Source organism: Rhinopithecus bieti, unplaced genomic scaffold (assembly GCF_001698545.2).
Source record: "Rhinopithecus bieti isolate Rb0 unplaced genomic scaffold, ASM169854v2 scaffold_51345, whole genome shotgun sequence".
In the NCBI taxonomy this organism is placed as follows: domain Eukaryota; kingdom Metazoa; phylum Chordata; class Mammalia; order Primates; family Cercopithecidae; genus Rhinopithecus; species Rhinopithecus bieti.
In genome coordinates this window covers 971,243-995,225 of record NW_016820792.1, presented here as the reverse complement: position 1 = coordinate 995,225, position 23,983 = coordinate 971,243, and the positions used below count along the sequence as shown (strand labels likewise).

Below are 23,983 nucleotides of genomic sequence, written 5' to 3'. Positions count from 1 at the left end.
TCGAATTCTGAGGCAGGAGAATCTCTTGAACCTGGGAGGTGGAGGTTGCAGTGAGTCAAGATTGCACCACTGCACTCCAGCAGCCTGGCAACAGAGTGAGACTTTCTCTAAAAAAAAAAAAAAAGAAGAAGAAACATTTATCACCTAGAGTTTACACTTCATGGTTCTAATCATTCAGGTTTCAGCTTGGGAACTTAGAAGCCTTAGATGCCGTAAAAGATGCAACAACTATCCACCTTCTGCAGCCCTCCCTGCCACTCCCTGCTCTGGTATCTTGTTATTCCCCCTAGATTTGAGGTACCTGAGAAGGTACTTTGAAATCAGAGGTAATAGAAGCAAGGCAGGAATGAAGGAGAAGGTATTTGTCAAAAGAAAATAAAAAAAGAAGACAGGAAGAGGCATTTGGGAAAGAGTATAGGTTGATTGTCTTCCATTCAACCTACAGCAGTTATCCGTTAGCTCTTGTAACACATTTGTGCCTAGCTAAGCACCACTTGAAAATACCAGCAATAACAAATACTGCTAAATCAAGGCAGAAGAATACTGTGGAAAAGGTTGGAGGAGGAAATCGATTATTGTGTGAAGAAATCACTTATTTCTTCTGTATATTCTACTTTTTCTGTACATATAAGAAATATATACAGTAGGCCCCCCTTATCCATGGGAGATAGGTTCCAAGACCCCCAGTGGATGCCTGAAACCAAACCCTTTATATACCATGTTTTTTCTGATCTGATAACAGATGGCTACTGAGGTTGGTAGCATAGATATTGTGGATACATTGGACAAAGGATGAGTCATGTCCTGGGTGGGATGGAGCATGATGGTGTGAGATTATATCATGCTACTCTTAATGGTGCACTCTTTAAAACTTACGAATTGTTTATTTCTGTACTTTTCCATTTAATACTTCAGACTGTGATTAACCTCCAGTAACTGAAACCATGGAAATCCAAACCTTGGTTAAGGGGGCACTACTCTCATGTGATTACACATTGTAGTTTTGATTTGGGAATAGAAAAAAGTAACCTGTTTATCGGTATTAAGTCCAGGACTTTGATTCTCATTCTTTCACAAGTGAATTTTCTTTCTTTTAGATTGTGATGAATTGTTCTTGCTTTCTATGTTTAGATTCCTTGTTTTCTAATTATAGTTTGTCACCCAGAATAGGCTAACCTTGATGATTTCCTACATGGCACTTTATGAGCAGCTTGCCAACTTGTCCATTAGTTTGGTTTCTCCAGTGTCAGATTGTAAAGACAGGTCTGAGTGAAAGAGCTTGTCACTAAGTTACTCCTTTTTATTTTCTTTAAGCAAGAGATGGTACTTCAGATATTTCAAGTAGTACACATTTATTAATTAATTGTTTATTCTGCTGTAAAGTTTTATATAGAGTAGCTCTATTTCTGTAGCATATGTAATGGGAAATAGCATATTGTCTTTTATTGACATAATCAAAAAATCATTTCTAAGGTAATTGTGTTGCCACTTGATTATCTTTGTCATTTTTAAGTTTCAAAGGAATGCATTATTTGATACTTCAGGCTCTGTTTTTTAAGGTGTGTATTTGAATTTTAGGCAGCGATATGTAAGACATGCTTTCAAGGATTAAAAAGATTGGTTAGTTCCAGGTAGGATGTGTTTGAAAAATTTCTTCAGCTATCTTTGTATCCACTTCTTGTAGATCATAAGATAATAAACATAAACAAAGTTAATTTCAATTATGACTTTTTCCACTTTCATTTGTATATTATTTTCAGCATCAACCATTAATGCTTAAAATTACTTTATGCGTTTGTTTCAATCTTGAACACTGCCCACTTTGTTTCTAGATGTGTTAAGGCCACTATTCAGTGGCCAGATGAAAAATGAATGCTATTGGAAGGTAACGTATGGTATTATTAAAGTAATTATCAACATCCTTACCATGCTTTCAAAGCTATGTTTATTTACTCATAGTGACAAATTACAGATTTATTTTCTCTTGTTTCTTGATGGCAGAATATTGAAAGTATCAAAATTCTGCATTTTCACAGTTCTTTTATTCATACATCTGTAGTAGTATGGTGACATTTACTATGTGGACTTTTGTTATATTTTGTTTTTCTTTCTTGTTTTCCTCTTGTTAAATTTGGTTTTCAATTTTCGTCAAAGTTATTCATGGAAAAAGTTTAAAGCGTCAAATAGTTTTACATAGGTAATCCTTTCCCACATGCTAAATCCTGAAATTACTTTTGTATGTTTTGAAGTTAATCCTCATATCTCTAAATAATTTAGATATGTTTATGTGCTGTGTCTTGACTTTTGCTGCCTTCATTCTTTTTTATTTTCTTTTTTTGCGTTATCATCTAAGGTAGACATCCAGTAATTTTCAGCCTTATTCTTTTCGTGTGTGTGCGCGCACGTGCATGCACATGCGTGTGTATGCATGCATAGATAGGCTATGAATTTCCCTATAATTACTGTTTTTGCTGCATCTTATAAGCAGTAATTTTGATGTTTAATGTTTTTATTATCTTTACTCTGAATCTTATGAGTTTTTTTTGATTCATTGGTTTTTTAAAAAAGATAATTTTAAAATTGGCTTTCTAAAAAATAAAAAATTTTAAATATTTTAATTGATTTCTAGCATGTAGTTGTACAATAAGGACAAATTATAATCATAACCTTTTAAAATTTTGAGGCTCGTTTTATGGCCTTGGATATGATCAACTTTTGTTACTATTTCTTATGTGTTTGAAATTATTCTGCACTTGTTAGTCACAGTTGTCTATTTGCCTATTAGGAGAAGGATTGTTAATTGTGTTGAGAAGTTAAGTTCTCTTTTATCTTTACGGATCTTTATTCTTATTCTGTTAATCACTGTAAAAAGTATTTAAAAAATTTCTCACAGTGGAAAAATTTCTCACTGATTATGAGTATGTTTCTCTTTGCAGGTCTGTCGGTTTTTTGTTATATATTTTTTGAGGGTTATTATTTATTGTATATACATGTAGATTGAATTTTCTTCCTTTTTTGAATTGGACTTTTTATCATTATGAAGTTACTGTCTTTACCTCTAAGATTCTAAGACAAAAAGCACTTTAAAAAATATTAATGTACTTATATTAACTTTTAACTTTTCAGTATCCTTCAATGTGTATTTTTTGAACAGCATGTAGTTGGATTTTAAAAATACGAAATCTGAGTTTTGTCATTTAACTGAAGCATTTAGATAATTTACATGTAATTACTTCTATATTTGGATTTATATTTATGAAAACTTATTTTTAATAGTTTTATCTCTTTATGTTTATCTCTTTTTCTTGCCTTCATTTGGATTATCTTTCTCTCACTCCACTTTTACCTATTACTAGTTTGAAAACTGTACATACAGTCTTTTTATTTTTTTATTTTAATCAACTTTTTTGAGGTATAATTTACATAAACTGTATCCATTTAAAGTATTAGTTTGATTATTGGCAAATAAGCAAAAATTCTAGTTACTGTAGATTTTCCAACATATTTGTCAATGTCTAAAGTAAATCAGGACCTTTCTTTCCTCTTTCCCACAATGATAAATGGAAACTTCGAGTATTCTAACTCCGTGACTTCCCAAATCAGCTTTTATATGTATATATTTATATACATATACTTTTTTTACTAAACATAAAAAGCAAAGCAGTAACGTCAGATAGGTTTTTTATGTATCTTAACTCTAGCTTTTAAAAAACCCACTTGTTACTGCTTTGCTTTTTTTTTTTTTTTTTTGAGACGGAGTCTCGCTTTGTCGCCCAGGCTGGAGTGCAGTGGCCGGATCTCAGCTCACTGCAAGCTCCGCCTCCCGGGTTTACGCCATTCTCCCACCTCAGCCTCCCGAGTAGCTGGGACTACAGGCGCCCGCCTCGTCGCCCGGCTAGTTTTTTGTATTTTGTAGTAGAGATGGGGTTTCACCGTGTTAGCCAGGATGGTCTGGATCTCCTGACCTCGTGATCCGCCCGTCTCGGCTTCCCAAAGTGCTGGGATTACAGGCGTGAGCCACCGCGCCCGGCCTTGCTTTGCTTTTTTTACTAAATGTAAAACGTTTAGTGTAGACTTACCGATATTTTTACCACTTTACCACTTAAAATTTTCATTACCTTTTGTGTCTCAGACCTTCTGTTGGGATCATGTCATTCAGTGGCGTGTACTTGATATGCACTTGTGCACGTGCTGTCTTGCCCTCTCTCCCTGAAAGTGTCTTTATTTTGTAAACATTCTTTATTTTGTAAACATTCCTAAAACATTCTTAAAATTAATCTCTTCCTCTGGCTACTTTTTAAAAATCAACTTTATTGAGTTATAATTTACATACAGTAGAGTTATAATTTACATACAGTAAGTTTCACTTAAGTTCAGTGAGTTTTGACAAATTTATCCACCTATGTGGCAACCACCCATTGAGACAGAATTATTTCTTGTCATTCCAGAAAGTCTCCTTGGGCCCCTTGAAGTCTCTTTCTCTCCTGTGCAGGTGACTGCTGATCTGCTGTCTGTCACTGTGACAAGTCTTGACTTTTAGAACTTCTTATAAATGGAATCATACAGCGTTTACTTTTTAGGGTCACGCTTCTTTTGCTGAGCATGTGTTTTTGAGGTTTATCCATGTGACAGTGGTTCTTTCCTTAATTGCTTGGCAGTATTTTATTGTGGAAATATACCACAATTTCTTTGTGGATGAGTGTCGGAATGTCTGAAGTTTTAGACTTCATTGAACTTTAATATGAGTAAAGTTGATAACATTTTGTGCACAAAATTTTTTGGGGTGGCTGGGTGTGGTGGCTCACACCTGTAATCCCAGCACTTTGGGAGGCTGAAGCGGGTGGATCACCTGAGGTCAGGAGTTCAAGACCATTCTTGCCAACATGGTGAAACCCCATCTCTACTGAAAAACCAATAATTAGCTGGGCATGGTGGCAGGCACCTGTAATCCCAGCTATTTGGGAGACTGAGGCAGGAGAATCGCTTGAACCCGGGAGCTGGAGGTTGCAGTGAGCTGAGATTGCGCCACTGCACTCCAGCCTAGGCAACAGGAGCGAAACTCTGTCTCAAAAACAAACAAACAAAAAACTTTTTGGGAAGATATGCTTTCATTTCTCTTGGGTAAATACCTATCAGTGAAATTGATAGGTGGTATGTATGGTAAGTGTATGTTTTCATTTTATAAGAAACTATTTCTGGTGGCTTTTAACATACACTGTTTTTGCTTTAACGCTACAGTTTCCTAGTAATGTTGACTAAGTGCGGATTTTCTTTTTTAAAATCCTGTTTGGGATTTATTGTATTTGGATTCTATGAGTTGTTTTCTGATAAGATTTGGAAAAACTGCATTCTCTACTTCAGGTACTGCATTTTGTTTTCGCCCTCTCTCTTTTGCAATTCGAATTGAATGTAGACCTTTTTACTCCCTTCCATGTCTTTTAACCTCTTTTTTCTGTTTTCCTTTTCTTTGCCTCTCTATGCTGCCTTCAGGTTATTTCATTAGAACTATCTGCCAGTTTACTAATTCTGTTTTTGGCTTTGTCTCATCTGTCATTAGAAATATCTACTAGGGGCTGAGCACGGTGGCTCAGGCCTATAATCCCAGCACTTTGGGAGGCCGAGGCGGGTGGATCATAAAGTCAGGAGATTGAGACCACGAGGTCAGGAGATGGAGACTATGGCCAATATGATGAAACCCCATCTCTACTAAAAATACAAAAAGTAGCTGGGTGTGGTGGTGCTTGCCTGTAATCCTAGCTACTCGGGAGGCTAAGGCAGAGAAAATTGCTTGAACCAGGGAGTAGGAGGTTGCGGTGAGCCGAGATTGCGCCACTGCACTGCAGCCTGGAGACAGAATGAGACTCCCTCTCCAAAAAAAAAAAAAAAACACACACAGCTTACAAAATGCGTTTAATAAGTCTTTAATTCTTGTTTTCAGTATTTTATTTCTTTGAACATACTAAATATGGTCATTTCTTAGTCTGAGATTCTTGTAGGTCTTTTTCAATATCTGATGTTTCTTTTGGTTCTTTTTCCTTCTACCTTGCCGAATTGTATGTTTAGGGTTCTTTCCTTCTTTATAATTTTGTATGTGGAAACTGCAGAAGCTGTTGCTTTTGAGAGTCACCATTATAGATTGAATCCTCAAGCGCTTTTGGGCCACCAAGGTGATGTGAATTCAGGCTACGAATCCATGTGATTTGATGGCCGGCTTTTAATGCCAGTTTGTGAGTAGTGATACTTTGCACTGTCTTAGAGCTATGGTTTAAAATTTAAGACAGTTGGCTTTTCTTTTTATGTTTTTTTTTCCCCCTTTTGTGGTGGGAGTATTTCTAGGACCTATATATTGAAGATGTAGTTCTGGAGTTTAATCTTTTTGAGAGGAAAATTACCTTATGCCAGTTCAGGGTTTTTCTCCTGTCCTTCATCGTCTTTGAGATGGGAAAATCCGTACCCAAGGTCACCTGGTTTACACGTTTTCAGAGTGAAAGCTAGCTTCAGTCTTCAGCTTATCACATACGGATCCCTTCTTCATTTGATACTTGGCCTTTATCCTTGCTTTCTTATCCACTTAATGACATACTTAAAATATTTTAATATATGTAACAATTGTAAACAGTTCTGTGGGGTGGATACTTAGCCTACCACGTTTCCTACAAAATGTGTTTTTTAATGCAAACTTACCACCCCTTTAGCCCTTTTAATGCAGAACTACCTATTCCCTCCTTAGTGCTTCCACTGTCTTCTTGGCTTAGCTATAGTACAGGGGGTCCTGTGAATCATCTTTGAATCCTTGCTTTGTATACAGTGGACATTCAAGGAATAAATCACAATGGAAGATTCTTCATTTTGACTCCATGATGTATATAAGGAAATTAACCCAAATTAAAAGATCAATTGCAAATCCAGAAAAACAATTTTCAAAAAATGGGTTAGCTGGAGGATTCGTGTATGTATGTGTATACAAATTTTTTAACTTGAAAATTTATACCATAAAATAAGAAAAACCCTGTATGCAGGAACAAAAAAGTTACCTAAGAATTGCAGCTGATTAACAGATGTATAGAAAAGTGTTTGCTTCCTAGTAGTCAAAGAAATGCAAATTAAAATAGCAGCAAGATAATATTTCTTATCTACCACGTTAGAAAAGTTTTTTTAAAAACTATAGTATTGAATGTTGTCAAAGAAGACAGCAGTTGAAAGAGATACTCTTAATGTATAGTTACTGGGAATATACATTAATACAAGTGTTTTTGGAGAGTTCAGTGTTCTGGTCAGTTTGCATTATTAAAATTGATTATAATATCTGATTCTGCAGTTCTATTTCAGTGCTTAGGAAATCATTATAAATAAAGCAAAACTCTTTGCAAAAGATTTTTATTGCAGTTTTGTATAATAGCCCAGTTTTGGAAATGACTTAAATATACACCATATTTATCTGTTTAAATCATCCAAAATATAATGATCTGGCCCAAAATGTTGGCTGCTGTCATTCAGAAACCCTGCACTAGGATCTTATCTTTCAAAAATAATTCATGTCATGGCATCCTTCCCTGTCATGGCTTCCAATCTCATTCAGAGTAAAAACCCAAATTCTTATAGTCTGTAAGGCTCTCCAGCGCTTGGCATTCATCGTGGCATTCATCTTGTCCATTACTTTCCCAGCCATCCCATCCTTGCTGTTCTTTGAACACCTCAGGCATTCTTCCACTCTGGGAGCTATGTGCTGTAGTCCTCTCTGCCTGGAATGCGCCCCTTGTGTGGTGCCCTCACCTTCTTAAAGTCTTTGCTTCTATTTCATCTGCTCATGAGACTCCCTAACCAATGACATTTAGAGTTGCCACTTACCTCTGCTCTCTTGGTACTCCCAATCCACATTACGTCCTGCCTGTCCTGCCCTCCTTTTTTTTTTTTTTTTTTTTTGAGACAGAATCTCACTTTGTCACTCAGGCTGGAGTACAGTGACATGGTCTCGGCTCACTGCAACCTCCACCTCCTGGGTTCAAGCGATTCTCATGCCGCAGCCTCCTGAGTAGCTGGGATTACAGATGTCCACCACCATGCCTGGCTAATTTTTGTGTTTTTAGTAGAGACGGGATTTCACCATGTTGGCTAGGCTGGTCTTGAACTCCCGATCTCAGGTGATCCACCTGCCTCAGCCTCCCAAAGTGCTAGGCTTACAGGTGTGAGCCACCGGGCCCGGCCTTGCCCTCCCTCCCCCCCCCCCTTTTTTTTTCTGTAGCACTTTACCCTTCTAACGTTCTACATATAAATATATATATTGTATTTATTACTTGTTGTATTGACAGTCCTCTCTTCTACCCCTATACAGATGTAAGCTACAAAAGGGAAGAGTTGTTTTTTAAGTGTCTTAAGTGCTTGAAACAAGGCTTGGCACAAAATAGACACTTCATGAATATTGCACAAAACAGACACTGTAATGTTATTGAATTAATGAATAACAATTTAGTTGTTGTCCCTAATAGGATTTTGGAGTCTTTATGTTTTTCTACTTAGAATTCTAAGGTTTCCCACATTTCTGTGACATGTAGGCATTATTTTATAATAGAAAAGTAAAGTAGGTGTTATGAATTTGTTATGGTTAAAATTTTGTCTTTTAGTGAAATGAAAACAAACCCTGTTTTATCTATCTTTAAAATTTTCAAAATTTCTGAAACAATATACAACATGAATGTATTAGTTTTGTTAATACGTTTTAATATTTACAGTTAAAAGATTAAACATATTTTTTATTTTCAAAGGACTATGATTTAATCTCCAAAGAACCAAAGCCTTTTGTATTTGAGGGAAAAGTACGTGGTCCTATTGTTGTTCCTACGGCAGGCGAGGAAACATCTGGGAATCCTGGCAATTTAAGAAAAGTTGTAATGAAGGAGAACATATCTTCTAAAGAAGATGAAGGTGAAAAGAAGCTTACCTTTATGGGTCTAGCAAAAGAAGATACTAAAGATAATGATAGAACATTACAACAGCAGCCAGGTGATCAAAATAGAACTATTTCATCAGTCCATGGTTTAAACAATGATATTGTAAAGGCCTTGGACCGAATTACATTGCAGAATATTCCTTCTCAAACAGCCCCAGGTTTTACTGCAGAAGTGAAGAAGGACTGCAGTCTTCCTCTTACTGTCCTTACATGTGCTAAAGCGTGTCCACACATGGCTACTTGTGGAAATGTTCTGTTTGAGGGAAGAACAGTTCAGCTAGGGAAGCTTTGCTGCACTGGAGTTGAAACTGAAGATGATGAAGATACGGAGTCAAATTCATCAATAGAACAAGCATCGGTTGAAGTACCTGATGGACCAACACTCCATGACCCAGACCTCTATATTGAGATTGTGAAAAATACAAAATCTGTTCCGGAATATTCAGAGGTGGCTTATCCTGATTATTTTGGTCACGTTCCGCCTCCATTCAAAGAGCCTATTTTAGAAAGGCCTTACGGTGTACAGAGGTGAGTCGCATATTTTCCCCTCTTCTAAATAAGGCTATTGTCAAGATATGAGGCAGTCTTAAAAAAATTACTTCAGGCATTTAGGAAGATAATTACTGTGAGCTATAAGTTATTGTATTTTTAAATTCTGCTTTGGAAATTTTGCATTGTTTTGAAATTGTCCTTGTTGGTTTACTTTATTTCTTGAGTTTATTACTTATTCAGATGAAGCCAAAATGATAAACCTGACCATTGGATAGTTTAGAAATTTTCTATTAATACTGAATCTCAGAATATAATAACAGATTATTTAATAATCTTTGAATAAATATTACCTTAGCAATATTTGTTAACTTAGTAATTTTTCATTTGAACTTGATTTAAGTATATGATTTAAAATAGGCTATACATCACAATAGGGTAACTACAATCAACAGTAATTTATTGTGCGTTTAAAAAATAAGAGTATAATTGGAAGAAAGGATAAATGCTTGAAGTGAGGGATACCCCTTTTACCCTGATGTGATTATTATGCATTGTATGCCTGTATCAAAATATCTCATTTACCCCATAAATATATATATATGTACCTACTATGTACTAACAAAAATTAAAAATTGAAAAAATAAAAAGACTATAAATGAAGCAATATAGACAGTATTATTTTGTTGTAAAGTTTGAAATTTTAATTGGAAATATATAAGATAAAAATACAGGATTCATAAAAGCAGTAACTAAGGTTATTAAATATTACTGAGTAAGGTTAGATATTACAAATAATATTAAATATTGCCAACGAGTGAATATTTGTCATATAAAAATACCTTTTTTGTTGCATCGGGACTGGTTTTGGTGATTATGGTGAAGGTTTTACGATAATGGCTTATATCAGTATCTGAAAAAAAAATGGTATACCCTTGTTACAAGCATAGTATGTAATGAACAAGGAAGAACTTGCTGTATTTGATTCTCTTTAGACTATATAAGTTCCTTTGAGAAAATAACTGTATCTTTTTTTTTTTTTTTTACCTGTAGCATCTTATATAATTCATTATTTTTACTTGGCAACTTAGTGTATGTTTAGTGCCACTGGTTGGCCCCTTGATTCACAGGTGTGTCATCCCACACATCATAGCATCAAGAATGGGGGACTTACTTCCCTGGGAAGTACGCGTGGGAGTGGGTCTGTGCCAGGGCATCTACCATGTTACAGTTGGCACCATCCAGAGGCAGCTGGCCTCGTGGAGTGCTACAGTGGCCTTCAAAAGGCCCATGCAAAGCTCTGACTCAGGAAATCCTCTGCATGGTTGGGTTGCCATCTTGCAGCATGCAGTACATACACTAAATTAGAAATGTTTGCATAGTTCCGTAGAAAGAATACACAAGCCTGGGAACCAGGAGGTGGGAATAGAAGTGGCCCTATTTAGTGTAGTATCCAGTATCCACCCAGGGACTTTTTGTTTTCTGTCCCTCCACCTCTGGGCTCTGCAGGGTTAGAAGTCCTTGCTCCCAAAGTGGGTGCGGTCTTACCACAGGGTACAATGTAACAACAAGATTTGGTTGCCAGTGGGGTACTCTGGACTCCTTGTGTCTAAGACCAGCAGGTGAGGGGAAAAAACATACCATCTTGACACAAGTGATTGACCCAGATCAGCTAATGGAGATAGGGTTGTGTTTACACAGTGGCGATGGGTTGACTATGTGTGGAACACAGGCAATCCAGTGATTAGCCTGTTGCCTACTCCCTTCCTCAATTTTAACTGTGAATGGACACGTTACAGCCACCTTGGAATGAGAATGATTCCCAGGGGGCCACACTGCTTAGGAATGAGAATTTGGATTGCTTAATTAGGTAAGTTATCAAGACCTGCAGAGGTGATAGCTGAGGGTGAGGGGGATTTAAAGAAATCCTGGGGCCTGGGTGCTGTGGCTGACCCCTCTAATCCCAGCACTTTGGGAGGCCAAGGTGGGTGGATCATTTGAGGTCAGGAGTTTTGAGACCAGTCTTGGCCAATATGGTGAAACCCTGTCTCTACTAAAAACACATAAATTAGCCGGGTGTGGTGGCACACACCTGTAGTCCAAACTATTCAGGAGGCTGAGGGAGGAGCATTGCTTGAACCCAAGAGGCAGAGGCTGCAGTGAGCTGTGATCGTGCCACTGCACTCCAGCCTGGGTGACAGAGCAAGACTCTGTCTCAATAAATAAAATAAGTAAGTAAGTAAGTAAGTAAATCGATTGTGAGGGATAGAGATGAGGGGTTGTAACCCTGAGAACAATTACAGTGATTGAGGATGAACTCTGTCTCACTGGTTCTCTTCCAAGTTTCCCCTTAGGAGAGGCCCACAGGAGCATATCTCATTGTGCCTTGGCATCTGCTTTTTGAAGAATCTGAATGACACACCTGGCTGGAGTGGGTCAGAGTCAGGCAGCAGCTTGATATTTCTTTTCAGCATCATCTCTTAGGCTCTTTATCTATCCAAAGCCGAAGATGTCATTTTGACTACAGAAGGCACTTCCTGAATTTTAAGTGCTCTTTAAGCCTTGAAAGCAAATTTTGTTATTAAATTGCCTCAAACTGAAAGTATTTTCTCTTACTAGCCTGTAATATTTGAGGTAAGGTTAGAAGGAAGAAGGATTTTAGAAAAGAGGCACAATTTTGTATAAGCCTCTGATTCTCAGACTTAATTTTAACTACCAACGAACCCTCTTATTTCCTCTCCTGGACTTTATATTGTGAAAGCTTTCATCGGTCAAGACACTTATTTAGATATTTTACATGTTTATGTTAGCAAGGGACATATATCCCTGCCAAGCAGTGCTTCTGAGCAGCATCCGATAACCAGTACTAAACTCTGTTTACTTGATTGTATATATCAATATGTAAAGAAACTTAATGTTTTAATTAAGTGTAGATGTATTGCAGGTAAATGCATGATGGCTTTGACTAGCTGTCATATCTCTGTGAATGTCTATATGCAGATTGAGGACTTTGTTCTATCCATGGTTCCAAGCTTCACTTCCCCTCTCTCCCTGACCGAGCCTATCCTGATGATGGAGGAATTTATACATATTGGGAGTTACTGTGACTCTTCTCCAACCTTCTGTGTCTTAATATTTATGATTAGTTTTCTCACCTTGTTTCTGAAACATGGACCTCAGAATTGTCCTGCAAATGTAATGTACAGGTTAGAGTCCAGCTTCTTCAATATATTAGGCCATCTGTAGGACTTTTTCCTGAAGTAACTGACATTAGTACTGCCTGTGTACAGTGTAATATACTACTGAGTCCAAAACAAAGCTTTAAGATACATTTTTGATAGTGTGAGGTAAGTAGCATGATAAGAAATCAAAAGATGGATGACAGCTGGTACAGGTGCTTTAGACATAGATATGTCGGTGTGCAAGTTAAAGTGCAAAGGAGATGCAGCTCAAGGAAACAAACACAAAAAACCTGGAAATTTAAAACTCTGTTGTTGGCCGGGCGCGGTGGCTCACGCCTGTAATCCCAGCACTTTGGGAGGCCGAGGCGGGTGGATCACGAGGTCAGGAGATTGAGACCTTCCTGGCTAACACGGTGAAACCCTGTCTCTACTAAAAATACAAAAAATTAGCTGGGTGTGGTGGCGGGCGCCTGTAGTCCCAGCTACTTGGGCACCTATAGTTCCAGCTACTCACTTGAACCGGGGAGGCAGAGGTTGCAGTGAGCCGAGATCGTGCCACCGCACCCTAGCTTCGGCAACAGTGCAAGACTCCGTCTCAAAACAAACAAAACAAACAAAAAAACACCAAACAAAATCAACTCCGTTGTTACCTGTATTTGCTGCTAGAAAATCTGCAATGAGAAAAACAGGACTGGCTCCAAAACACCTTTGAGAATCAAGTGATCCATGTCTCTCCAGAAGTTTCAAAGATTTCTTTTCCTATAGAGATGTTTTCCCATTGATTTTCATGACCTTGATGGAGATGTGTTCTGATTTGTTGCTGCAGAAATAAGTCATACATTCTGAAGCAATCTAAAACCTTTGTCTGCTAGTCTCATCATCATATAATTGTTTGGCGGTGACTCTTACCAAGTTTGACTGCTTTGTATACCCTGTGTTTCAGAGAACACCTTTCATCATATTTGTCCCTCCATTTTCATACCATATTTGCCAGCATTTCTGTGGGTATCAAGATAGTTGACATGCAGCAGGAGCATAACCATATTTCACTATGAAGTTGTAGTCCTGAGAATGATTGCATTATTGGGGCTGAAGATTTCATATTTCAACAAAGCAATGTGATTCTATTTATGTTACTTAGATGTATAGGACTTCCCCAATAATGTTAATCACCTTAGCCATGACTACTACCAAAAATAAAGTGTTTTTATTTAAAAATGATTACAGATTGTATAATAGACAACGTTACTTTGGTATTTGAAAGTTACTGCCTTTCCCCTCCTAATTTTACATATTCTTTGCAAATACAGTCAACCTTTGAACAATGCAGAGGTTGGGGCACCAGCCGCTGTGCAGTTGAAAATTCAAGTATAACTTTTGAGTCCCTCAAAACTTAACTACTAATAGCTTACTGTTGGCCGGAAGCGTTACCAGTAATGTAAACAGTGCACACTTACTTTGTATGTTATATGTGTTATATACTGTGTTCTTGCAATAAAGTAAGAGAAAAGAAAATGTTATTAAGAAAATCATAAGGAACAGAAAATATGTTTACTAATCATTAAGTGGAGATGGATCACCATAGAGGTCTTCATCCTTGTCATTTTCCTGTTAAGTAACTGGCTGAGGAGCAGGAAGATGAGGATGGGTAGGTCTTACTATCTCAGCGGGGGCAAAGGGGAAGGAAAATCCACAAATAAGTGGACCTGTGCAGTTCAAACCAGCATTGTTCAGGGGTCAACTGAGTTTTTCAAGTGTTTATTTGGGAGTTATGGTGAGCAGTGCAGTGTGGATCTTAACAGGTGCATACTCCAAAGCCTTCACTCTCGCTTTTCACCTTTTTACCCATTATTTTTGAATAATGGGTAGGAAACTCTTCAAAATTATTTGTTCCTCCAAGTAACACTAATGTGAGACTGGAAGAACATATGTGTATAGCAGAAATGATTGGATAATTGGGTTAGACTTGATGAGAGGGGTGAGACCATATGTGTGGTAAGACATCTTGTCAGGGCAGGGCAGGATGCTCTCTGAAAAGCAAGTTTTAGACTTAACTCTCCCACTCTGTGTGTGTGTGTGTGCGTGTGCGTGTGTGTGTGCGCGCGCGCACAAATAACTTTATTTCTCTAGATACCAATTTTCTCAACTTTTTAAAAGCAAAGATTAGATCAGTGTTTGTCAGATTTGGATTGATGCTCATTAGTAACCAATACTAAGGCGACAGTGTGTCACATGTAGTACAGCTACGTATTGTTTCATAATTCCTTTGATTCACCTCTCTGTTTCTCTTTTGTAGGCTTGTGATCTTTAAAATGTGTTTCTTGTTGGTCATATTAAAAAGAGTTTGGTGGTCATTTGCCTAGGTTAGTGTTGGCGTACTGTGGTCCATGTGCCAAATCCATCCCAAATCTACCACATCTGCCTGGTTATGTTCAGCCCATGAGCTAAAAGTGGTTTTCACATGTTTAAATGGTTAAAACAATTGAGAGGAAAATAAAGCTTTGTGGCACATGAAAATAGTATGAAATTCATATTTATGTCCACAAATAACATTTTGTTGGAACGCAGCCATGCCTTGTTTTTTAATGCATTATCTATGACTGTTTTTGTGCTACCGTTAGAGAGTTGAATGGCTGTGACAGAGACCACGTGGCCTGCAAAGCCTATCTGGCTCTTTGTAGGAGAAGTTTGCTGACCCCTGTAGCCACTTTGAAGGCTTTATGGTTCTATATTTGTGATAAAATGTCAAATATAGTTTAGGTCAAAGGTATTTCCAAAGTACTCAGAAATGCTTATTTTAAAAAATACGTTGAGGATGGTAATTTTTGTTTGCTTATTTGCCTAGTCTTCTGCGTCTTATTTTTGAGCAAATGATGACATTTTGTGAATTATTTGCCAACTTATCACAGTCCCTTCCTGAATGCATTGTAAATGAATGATGTCAAAATTAATGAAGAATTACTGTTTTATCACTTTCAGAAAAAGGAAGCATTAGACTCCTTTAAATTATTTCAGTGAAAATATCCTGATTGTTATTTTGAATTTCTACTGTACAGTTTTCTTATGTGCAATCACTGTTTTAAAGAAAGTTCAGTATAAAATGAATAAAACTTGATTAAAAATCTCTTTACCTCCAAATGGAAGAGAAACAGTCCATTATAAGTGAGATTCATATCTCAATGTACGTAGTGCACTAACATTTAAAAAATTGTATTGTAAACACATACTGATGATTACTTAAGCCTATATTTTTGGTTTAAGTTGGATTTAAAATTAAATTCATCTCTTATTTTAAAGTATGCTTAGCATTTTTTCCTGCTTTTATAGTCCATAACATTAGAGAGTAAGAAGAAATCACTTTTTGTCCCATCCTGCAGAGATAACCATTATTAACATTTTGATTTATTTTCTTTCCATTGTTTTTTCATATATCTTTGAGACAGGGTCTCGCTCTGTCACCCAGGCTGGAGTGCAGTGGCACGATCTTGGCTCACTGCAACCTTTGCCTCCCAGTTCAAGTGATTCTCTTGCCTCAGCCTCCTGAGTAGCTGGGATTACAGGCGCGTGCCATCATGTCCAGCCAATTTTTTGTATTTTTAGTAGAAATGGGGTTTCACCGTGTTAGTCAGGATGGTCTCGATCTCCCACCCTTGTGATCCGCCCACTTCGGCCTCCCAAAGTGCTGGGATTACAGGTGTGAGCCACCGTGCCTGGCAAAAAAAACAAAAACAAAAAAAAACCAAAACTGTATTTAAAAAAAATGTTTTATTATAAATTTATTATAATTTTATATAATATGTATTGCCTGTTTTAAAAAACATTCAAGGTATTAAAAATTTACGTTTATGAAAATAAAATGAAAAATAAGGGAAAGGAAACAGTGACAACCACAAAATCATGATTAACTTCACTCCAAATGAGAGAAATGTAAATTAAGATGTACTGAGATATCATTTTCCACATATCAAATTGGCTAAAATCTAATTGAACATCACATTCTATTGATGAGGTTATGGAAAAACAGCCTCTCTTGTACATTAAGGGTGGGAATGTCAGTTGAGAATACCACTGGTAGAGGACGATCTGACAGATTCTATCAAGATTAACGNATTATAATTTTATATAATATGTATTGCCTGTTTTAAAAAACATTCAAGGTATTAAAATTTACGTTTATGAAAATAAAATGAAAATAAGGGAAAGGAAACAGTGACAACCACAAAATCATGATTAACTTCACTCCAAATGAGAGAAATGTAAATTAAGATGTACTGAGATATCATTTTCCACATATCAAATTGGCTAAAATCTAATTGAACATCACATTCTATTGATGAGGTTATGGAAAACAGCCTCTCTTGTACATTAAGGGTGGGAATGTCAGTTGAGAATACCACTGGTAGAGGACGATCTGACAGATTCTATCAAGATTAACGTGCGTGTTTCCGTTGACATGTCCGTCCCACATCTGGGAATTTGTGAGATCTGTTTATCTCATAAATCTCACATGTCTGTGTGCACACATAGTTTGTGTATGTGTGAAGTGGCATCCAAAGTTTTTCATTGCAGAGTTGGTTTGAGATTGGATACAACTCAAGTGCCTATCTGTCAGGGACTAGTTAAATAAATTATGGTGTAACCTTTTTATGAATAATGTGCACTGGTTGAAAAAAAGCTGCCTGTACCCTGATAGAGCTGTAAGGTGTATTATTAAATGAAATAAACAAGGTGCTTGTTTTATGACACTTTAGATTTTGTATCAGAAAGAGGAAAAAGCAATCTACATTTATGTTTTCATCAAGTAAAATCTAGAAGAAAAGTAGTTCCCTGATTATGTGGATGGAAGATACGGGTTGTGTTAATAAGTGAGACTTTTTATTTTATGCTTTTATGTTGTACTTGATTTTGTGTAATGCCAGCATATTACCTTTTCAGAAATTTTAAATTAAAAAGTAGATAAAGAATTGTGGCAAAGGCAAAATAAGGAAAACAAAACCTTGGATTTCTTATATGAAGTTTAGAATGGCTTGGAAAACACAGGTACTTCTGGAATTGAGGCAATAGTGGAAGAAGTATTGATAGAAGCAAAAGCAGCAGATAGCTTTTATTAAAGGCATTTTGTGGGCCAGACACACAATTCAGTAACAAGCATTTTATATGCAGTGTATATATGCATATAAAGTGTACCATTTAGTACTATAACAACTCTACGAGGAAGGTGCTCTTGTTTCTCTTATTTTACAGAAGAGTAGGTTGAAGCTCAGGGTTGTTGAGTTATGCTGCTGGTAAGTGGCAGAGCCAAGAGCCAAACCCTGGTCTATATCATGAGCCTATCCTGTTGATCATATATATGTACTGATCACATATATATGTTATACTCTCTGTAAAGAAGATGCTCTTGAATCTTCTTTCTAGCAGATACAGATAATAATATGGAACCTCAGAGCATACTGTTATGTGATGAACATTTCCCATAATGTTCTTACAATAAATATAGCAATGAGATTTACTAAATTATTTCTTGTAGTGTTGCTCTGTGGTTGAAAACTTAACAAAGTACAATTTTGCTGGTGGCCACATATCACATATTTTTTTCAGTATGGACTGAATAGGCTGTATATTTTCCAGACAGTCCTGCATAAATTATTCCTTTCCATGCCAAGTCTTTGATAAGTGTTGAATGGCAGTAAGTTTGGGGTGATAGTCCCTGAGAGTACCTAGAATATTTGTTGTTTTGACTGAAAAGCCATGTATTTCAATAGGCAGCTGGGGTAAAGGAAGAAAGAGTTGTCATTCTTTTATAAAAGTTGATCTGCTTAACAGAAATCCATGTCTGAAAAGCTGTTTCCCCTCCTTTTTTTTTGAAATGGAGTCTTTGTCTCCCAGGCTGGAGTGCAGTGGCGCAGTCGCATCTCGCTGCAATCTCTGCATTCCAGGTTCAAGCAATTCTCCTGCCTCAGGCTCCTGAGTAGCTGGGATCAGAGGTGCCCGCCACCACACCCAGCTAATTTTTGTATTTTCAGTAGAGATGGGGTTTCACCACATTGGCCAGGCTGATCTCAAACTCCTGACCTTGTGATCCTCCCGCCTTGGCCTCCCAGAGTGCTGAGATTACAGGCGTGAGCCACCATGCCCTGCCTTTCCTCTTTATTAAAGAGGGCTTAGGGCAGGGCAAAGATTTCCCTCAAGTATTTTTGATCTAGTCTAATGTAAATGGGCAATTATATCCCCCAAAATACAGTGTTAGAGGTTTACAAACAGGTATATAGGCCATTTTCAACTTGCACATGATTTGGCTTAACTTGCAGAGTGGCTTTTTTTTTTTTTTTTTTTTTAAATCAATTGCCAGCCTTTAAAATTTGGGAGATTTCCACATCTCCCAAACGAGTCCAAGTTTCTGGTGTTTCTTGAAGGTTGTCAACAACCTTCACCTCTGTTTCCTGCCTAGCAGCAGTTAGCTTGTTTTTAGACCGAGGCTGTGGTCCTTGGTTTTCCACAGTTCCTGCCCGTCAGCTTCACTCATTTGTCGTACCTGCTGGCCCCTGTAGGACCCAAGCTCGTTGACCCTGTTGTGCGTTATGGAACATCACTGTGGAACTGAGCTGTTAAAACTAGCCTTCTCATAACATTTTGCTAAAAAATCAAAAACCAAACCTTTGTGAATTAATTTTTACATATTTGTGGCATATATCAACCTTATTTATTAATTAAATAAATTATTCTGACAAATAGATATAGTCATTCACCCATACTTGACCACTTAAATTTTCATGTGGTATATTTGAGTATGTGAAAGTGCCATATCCTTCACTGTTGACCGTCTGGTTAATGTAAATTCTGAATTTATTTATGTGTTACTGTAATTGAGAGCTTTTAAAAAAGCTTGTTTCTTTATAATTGGCATTTTAAAGTTATGACATTAAACTTACATCAAGAATGCGCAGCTTAATTTTTTGATACTACATCTTTTTTCCTGATAGACTACTGTGTCAGTAATGAGTTATTTTTTATAGAATAAAATTAAAAGTAAATTATTCTTAACTGTTTAATAGATTAAGATTAGTTTTAGCACTTTCCCTTTTTTTTTTTTTTTTTTAAGACGGAGTCTTGCTCTGTCACCAGGCTGGAGTGCAGTGGCTCCATCTTGGCTCACTGCAACCTCCACCTCCCGGATTCAAACGATTCTCCTGCCTCAGGCTCCTGAGTAGCTGGGACTACAGGCATGTGCCACCACGCCCAGCTAATTTTTGTATTTTTAGTAGAGACGAGATTTCATCATGTTGGCTGGGATGGTCTCGATCTTTTGTCCTCGTGATCCGCCCGTCTCGGCCCCCCAAAGTGCTGGGATTACAGGTGTGAGCCACCGTGCCCGGCTGCATTTTACTTATTTTTTTAATATTCCTTTTTTTATATGTTTAACTATCATACCTTCTGATATTTTCCTGGTAATTTTTAATTTTTCAATTAGGGTAGGTTCTTGGCTTATTTTAAGTTTAAGGTTATACTGTGATATTGTTACATATATTTCTAAATTATATGAGAGTTAGTATCCTTTAATCATGGAAAAGTGTCTTTGTGCAGGAGACTAGTTTCAGATTTGCCTGAAGTTTAAGACTGTCAGTGTTTAATGGATTCTTGAGATTTTGTTATAAACTATTTTGGTACACTTTCTCACCCTGCTCTCAATAAATCTATAAGCCACAGTTCTAATCTGCATTACTTATCTTCAGTTGAAGCGAACAAAGTTGAAATTTAAATCAGTGCATATAATCACCTTCCTCTTTAAGAATAAGTTTTACATGAGAAGTAGCTATGTATTAACACTAGCAGGACTTTGTGGCCAGTCTACCTGGAGTTCCAGATAGTCTGCCTTTAGGAACCAAATCTGTTCTGTTTTGGCTATATTTTGGTGTCACCTTTTTTGTCAGTTTGATGATTATTGTCTTCGTTTGCTTAAATATTGATGGGGTAAAGATTGTGGGTTCTATGGGTGACTTAGTCTTCTAGGACAGTGGCAGGGATTGTAGGAATTTTCTAGTTAGTGAATGTTTATTTTGTTGGAGTGATTCAGGGAGAGATCAAGTCTAGAGAATTTTGCGTACTCAGGGAATCATCCTCTGCTCCCTCAAACAGGTGTTTCCCTTCCCTCTACCTTTCCTTTCCCACCACAAAAGAGAGGAGAGATTCTACAGAACATGCAGGCTGACTGCCAATTGCATTTTAGCTAAATTCCAGCCAGGTGGGTTTAAAAATACTCTTCTTACATAATCTCTGGCTTTTCAGATCTTTATACCTTCTAGTAATGCTGCTACTATGTATACAGAATTATTTGCCCAAGGGTTAGATAGTGAAACCACACCATTTCTATGAGGAAAGGCATAAATAGACATTCAAGGTTTTTTTTTGTTTTGTTTTGTTTTTAATGATTGGACTTGTGGCTGTATTCTATGTGGTTATTTTCTAGAACTCAGATTCTGAAACTGATTTTTGTCTTGTTATGTATTGCTAATTTTTTTGTATGCAACATATGTAGAGGAATTATTTTATTTTAAGAATTTTATCATACACTTTTTTCATTCGAAGTTTATTTTGGAGAAAGTTGTACATTAGTGTATAATAATACATTTTGGTTAAACCTTTATGATTTCAGGACAAAAATTGCTCAAGATATTGAAAGGCTAATACATCAGAGTGATATCATAGATCGTGTGGTATATGACTTAGATAACCCAAAGTAAGTCTTGATTTTAATAAACTTTTATTAGTTTTAAGTTTTTCTATAAAATTTTGGTATTATTTCTAAAAGGTAAAAAAAATTCTGTGAAAAATGTTGGTAGTTTTTAAAATAATAAAAATATATAGTTAATTTATAACTAGTTGCGACTTAATTAGGTTTTCATCCTTTGGGATGTAATGATAATGGTAAATCATGTTTACCTACTTAACTCTATCACGAGATTTTGTTTGTTTTAGGTAGATTTTAATGGGCTTAAGGTAATGGTTACACAGTGATGTTGTATTTTTAAAAAACTGAAATTACTTTCACTTAGGAGAGTGGATATTTTACATGAAATGCTGGCTTGTCCTGCAATACTGAGCCTTCGTTTCATTAGGATAACAAATTACCATCCCTTTAGAAGGAGCATCTGCTTGATCCTTCTCCACAGTCCTCACCACACCCTGTTGTCTCTCACTGCTTATAATTGGCTCATTTAGGTTGCCTGCTCAATCTTTGGAATGCATTTTTTTTTGTGATCCTTGATGTGTTAGTAATTTACTATTTAAGATTGTCACTGATATCATCACATTTTAGGATTTAAATATAAGTAAATAAATGAAAATTACAAATACTGAGTTTGACTCTTACTTAGTCAGCTGCCTTCTCATATGAGAAATTCAGTTAGCTGTCCGTGGCTTTCTTCTCTCCCTCAACATACTAATATTTTTGGAAAATTTCACATCTTGCCAATCGTATTTGGAGGAAAAAAGCACTTTTTCTTTTTGAGATGGAGTCTCATTCACTCTGTCGCCCAGACTGGAGTGCTGTGGTGCAGTCTCAGCTCACTGCAACCTGTGCCTCTTAGGCGTAAGTGATCCTCCTGCTTCAACCTCCCGAGTAGCTGAGACTACAGACAAGTGTCACCACACCTGGCTAATATTTTTTTATTTTTAGTAGAGACAGAGTTTTGCCATGTGGGCCAGGATGGTCTCGAACTCCTGACCTCAGGTGATCTGACCGCCTCGGCCTCCCAAAGTGCCAGGATTACAAGCATGAGCCACTGCGCCTGGCTAAAACACTTTTTTTTTTTTTAAGTTTTGTTAGATAAAAGCATAAGTTGTAGCAAAGCTAATGACTAAATTTGTAATAATACTGTTATAGAAGAGAAGAAACATATACCTTATTTATTTAATTATTTCAACATTGATAATTCTTTGTCGGATAAGACAGGCAGAGTGGTAGAAGCAGAAACTCAGGAACCCTGAGTGTGGCATACCTGTGCTATTGGACAGAATTATTGAGCATCTTAGAGTCCTAGTCCTCTCTTATTAGAGAGTAGGCTCCAGAAGAGCAAGAGTTTGCTTTCGGTCAGGGAACCAAGCAGACATATGTCTCAAACAGTATCTGGCACCTAGTAGATACCTGGTAAATGCTTATTTAATAATCAGTATATAAAATGAGGATAATACGTGTGCTTCTTGATGCTAATTAAATAACATAATAGGTAATTTAGCTCTTCGATTTGAAAATAATATTGTCACCTGAGAACTGTATGGTTTATGAGAATTGTTGCTGCTCAGTACAGGTCACAGCAGTTTTAAAAATGTTCTTTTTTGTATAAAAATAAGTATTTTAGAAATGGCATGCATTCAGTGAGGCAAAAGTTCTTACTGTATCAGTATAAACATAAGAACAAGTCTCTAATTATAAGTTTGTCCATTAATGTTATCCACATTTAGTGTATTGATTGTGCTTGTTTTGTGCTTCAGCTTAAAAATAATGAGGAAGGTGATATGGCAATAGTGATGTATTTTTAATTATAATTTTATTTACTTTTGCTCCTCTGTTTAAGTGCAATGTATTTTAATATATTTACTTTAAAATTTTATTTAGTTACACCATTCCAGAAGAGGGAGATATTTTGAAATTTAACTCCAAATTTGAATCTGGGAATCTGCGCAAAGTAATTCAGATTAGAAAGTAAGTCACTTAAGATTTTCTCATTTTGTACGTGCACAGATATTTTCCTAATTTTCATCCGATTTCTTTGTCTTCTATTTTCAGAAATGAATACGATCTTATTCTGAACTCAGATATAAACAGCAATCATTATCATCAGTGGTTTTACTTTGAAGTCAGTGGAATGCGGCCAGGTGTTGCTTACAGGTTTAACATCATTAACTGTGAAAAGTCCAACAGTCAGTTTAATTATGGTAAGACAATTTTCTTTCCCAATTGAGATGGCATGCAGGCATCTTCACTGTGGAAAAGGGAAGTTTTTTAAAAAAAATTATCAACTTTTAAAAAATGTTTCAGTCTTGTTTTCTCTAGTTCCCAAAATTCAGATATTATGCAACATTTGAAATAGGTCAAGGTTTTGTTGGTGAAAAAGAGTTACTCTTGTATAGGCAAGTCCTTTAAAGTGTAATGATTGATTTCATACAAATTGAATGGAACTAAAGGTTTATTATGTATACTCGGATGGTGACATCTGATTGTGTAATTTTTCTTCTTTAGCCTGTTAATATGGTATATTATGTTGATTGATTTTGAATGTTGAATGAGCCTTTTTTATTTGGAATAAACCCAACTTGGGATAAACAAATCCCAAGTGGGATTTATTTATTCCAAAAAAAAAAAAAAAAA

At 36.5% G+C, this 23,983-nt stretch overlaps 1 protein-coding gene across 1 annotated transcript in view; it reads left to right on the top strand.

Annotated features, from left to right (window-relative positions):
• The window catches only part of AGTPBP1 (ATP/GTP binding carboxypeptidase 1), a 199,528-nt gene that overhangs the window by 100,025 nt on the left and 75,520 nt on the right, over positions 1 to 23,983 (top strand). Inside the window, exons 13-16 of the mRNA XM_017859926.1 lie at positions 8,763 to 9,475; positions 21,269 to 21,352; positions 23,231 to 23,317; positions 23,402 to 23,550. Of these exons, the coding sequence (XP_017715415.1) occupies positions 8,763 to 9,475; positions 21,269 to 21,352; positions 23,231 to 23,317; positions 23,402 to 23,550 (1,033 nt within the window). The remainder of the gene's footprint in view (positions 1 to 8,762; positions 9,476 to 21,268; positions 21,353 to 23,230; positions 23,318 to 23,401; positions 23,551 to 23,983) is intronic.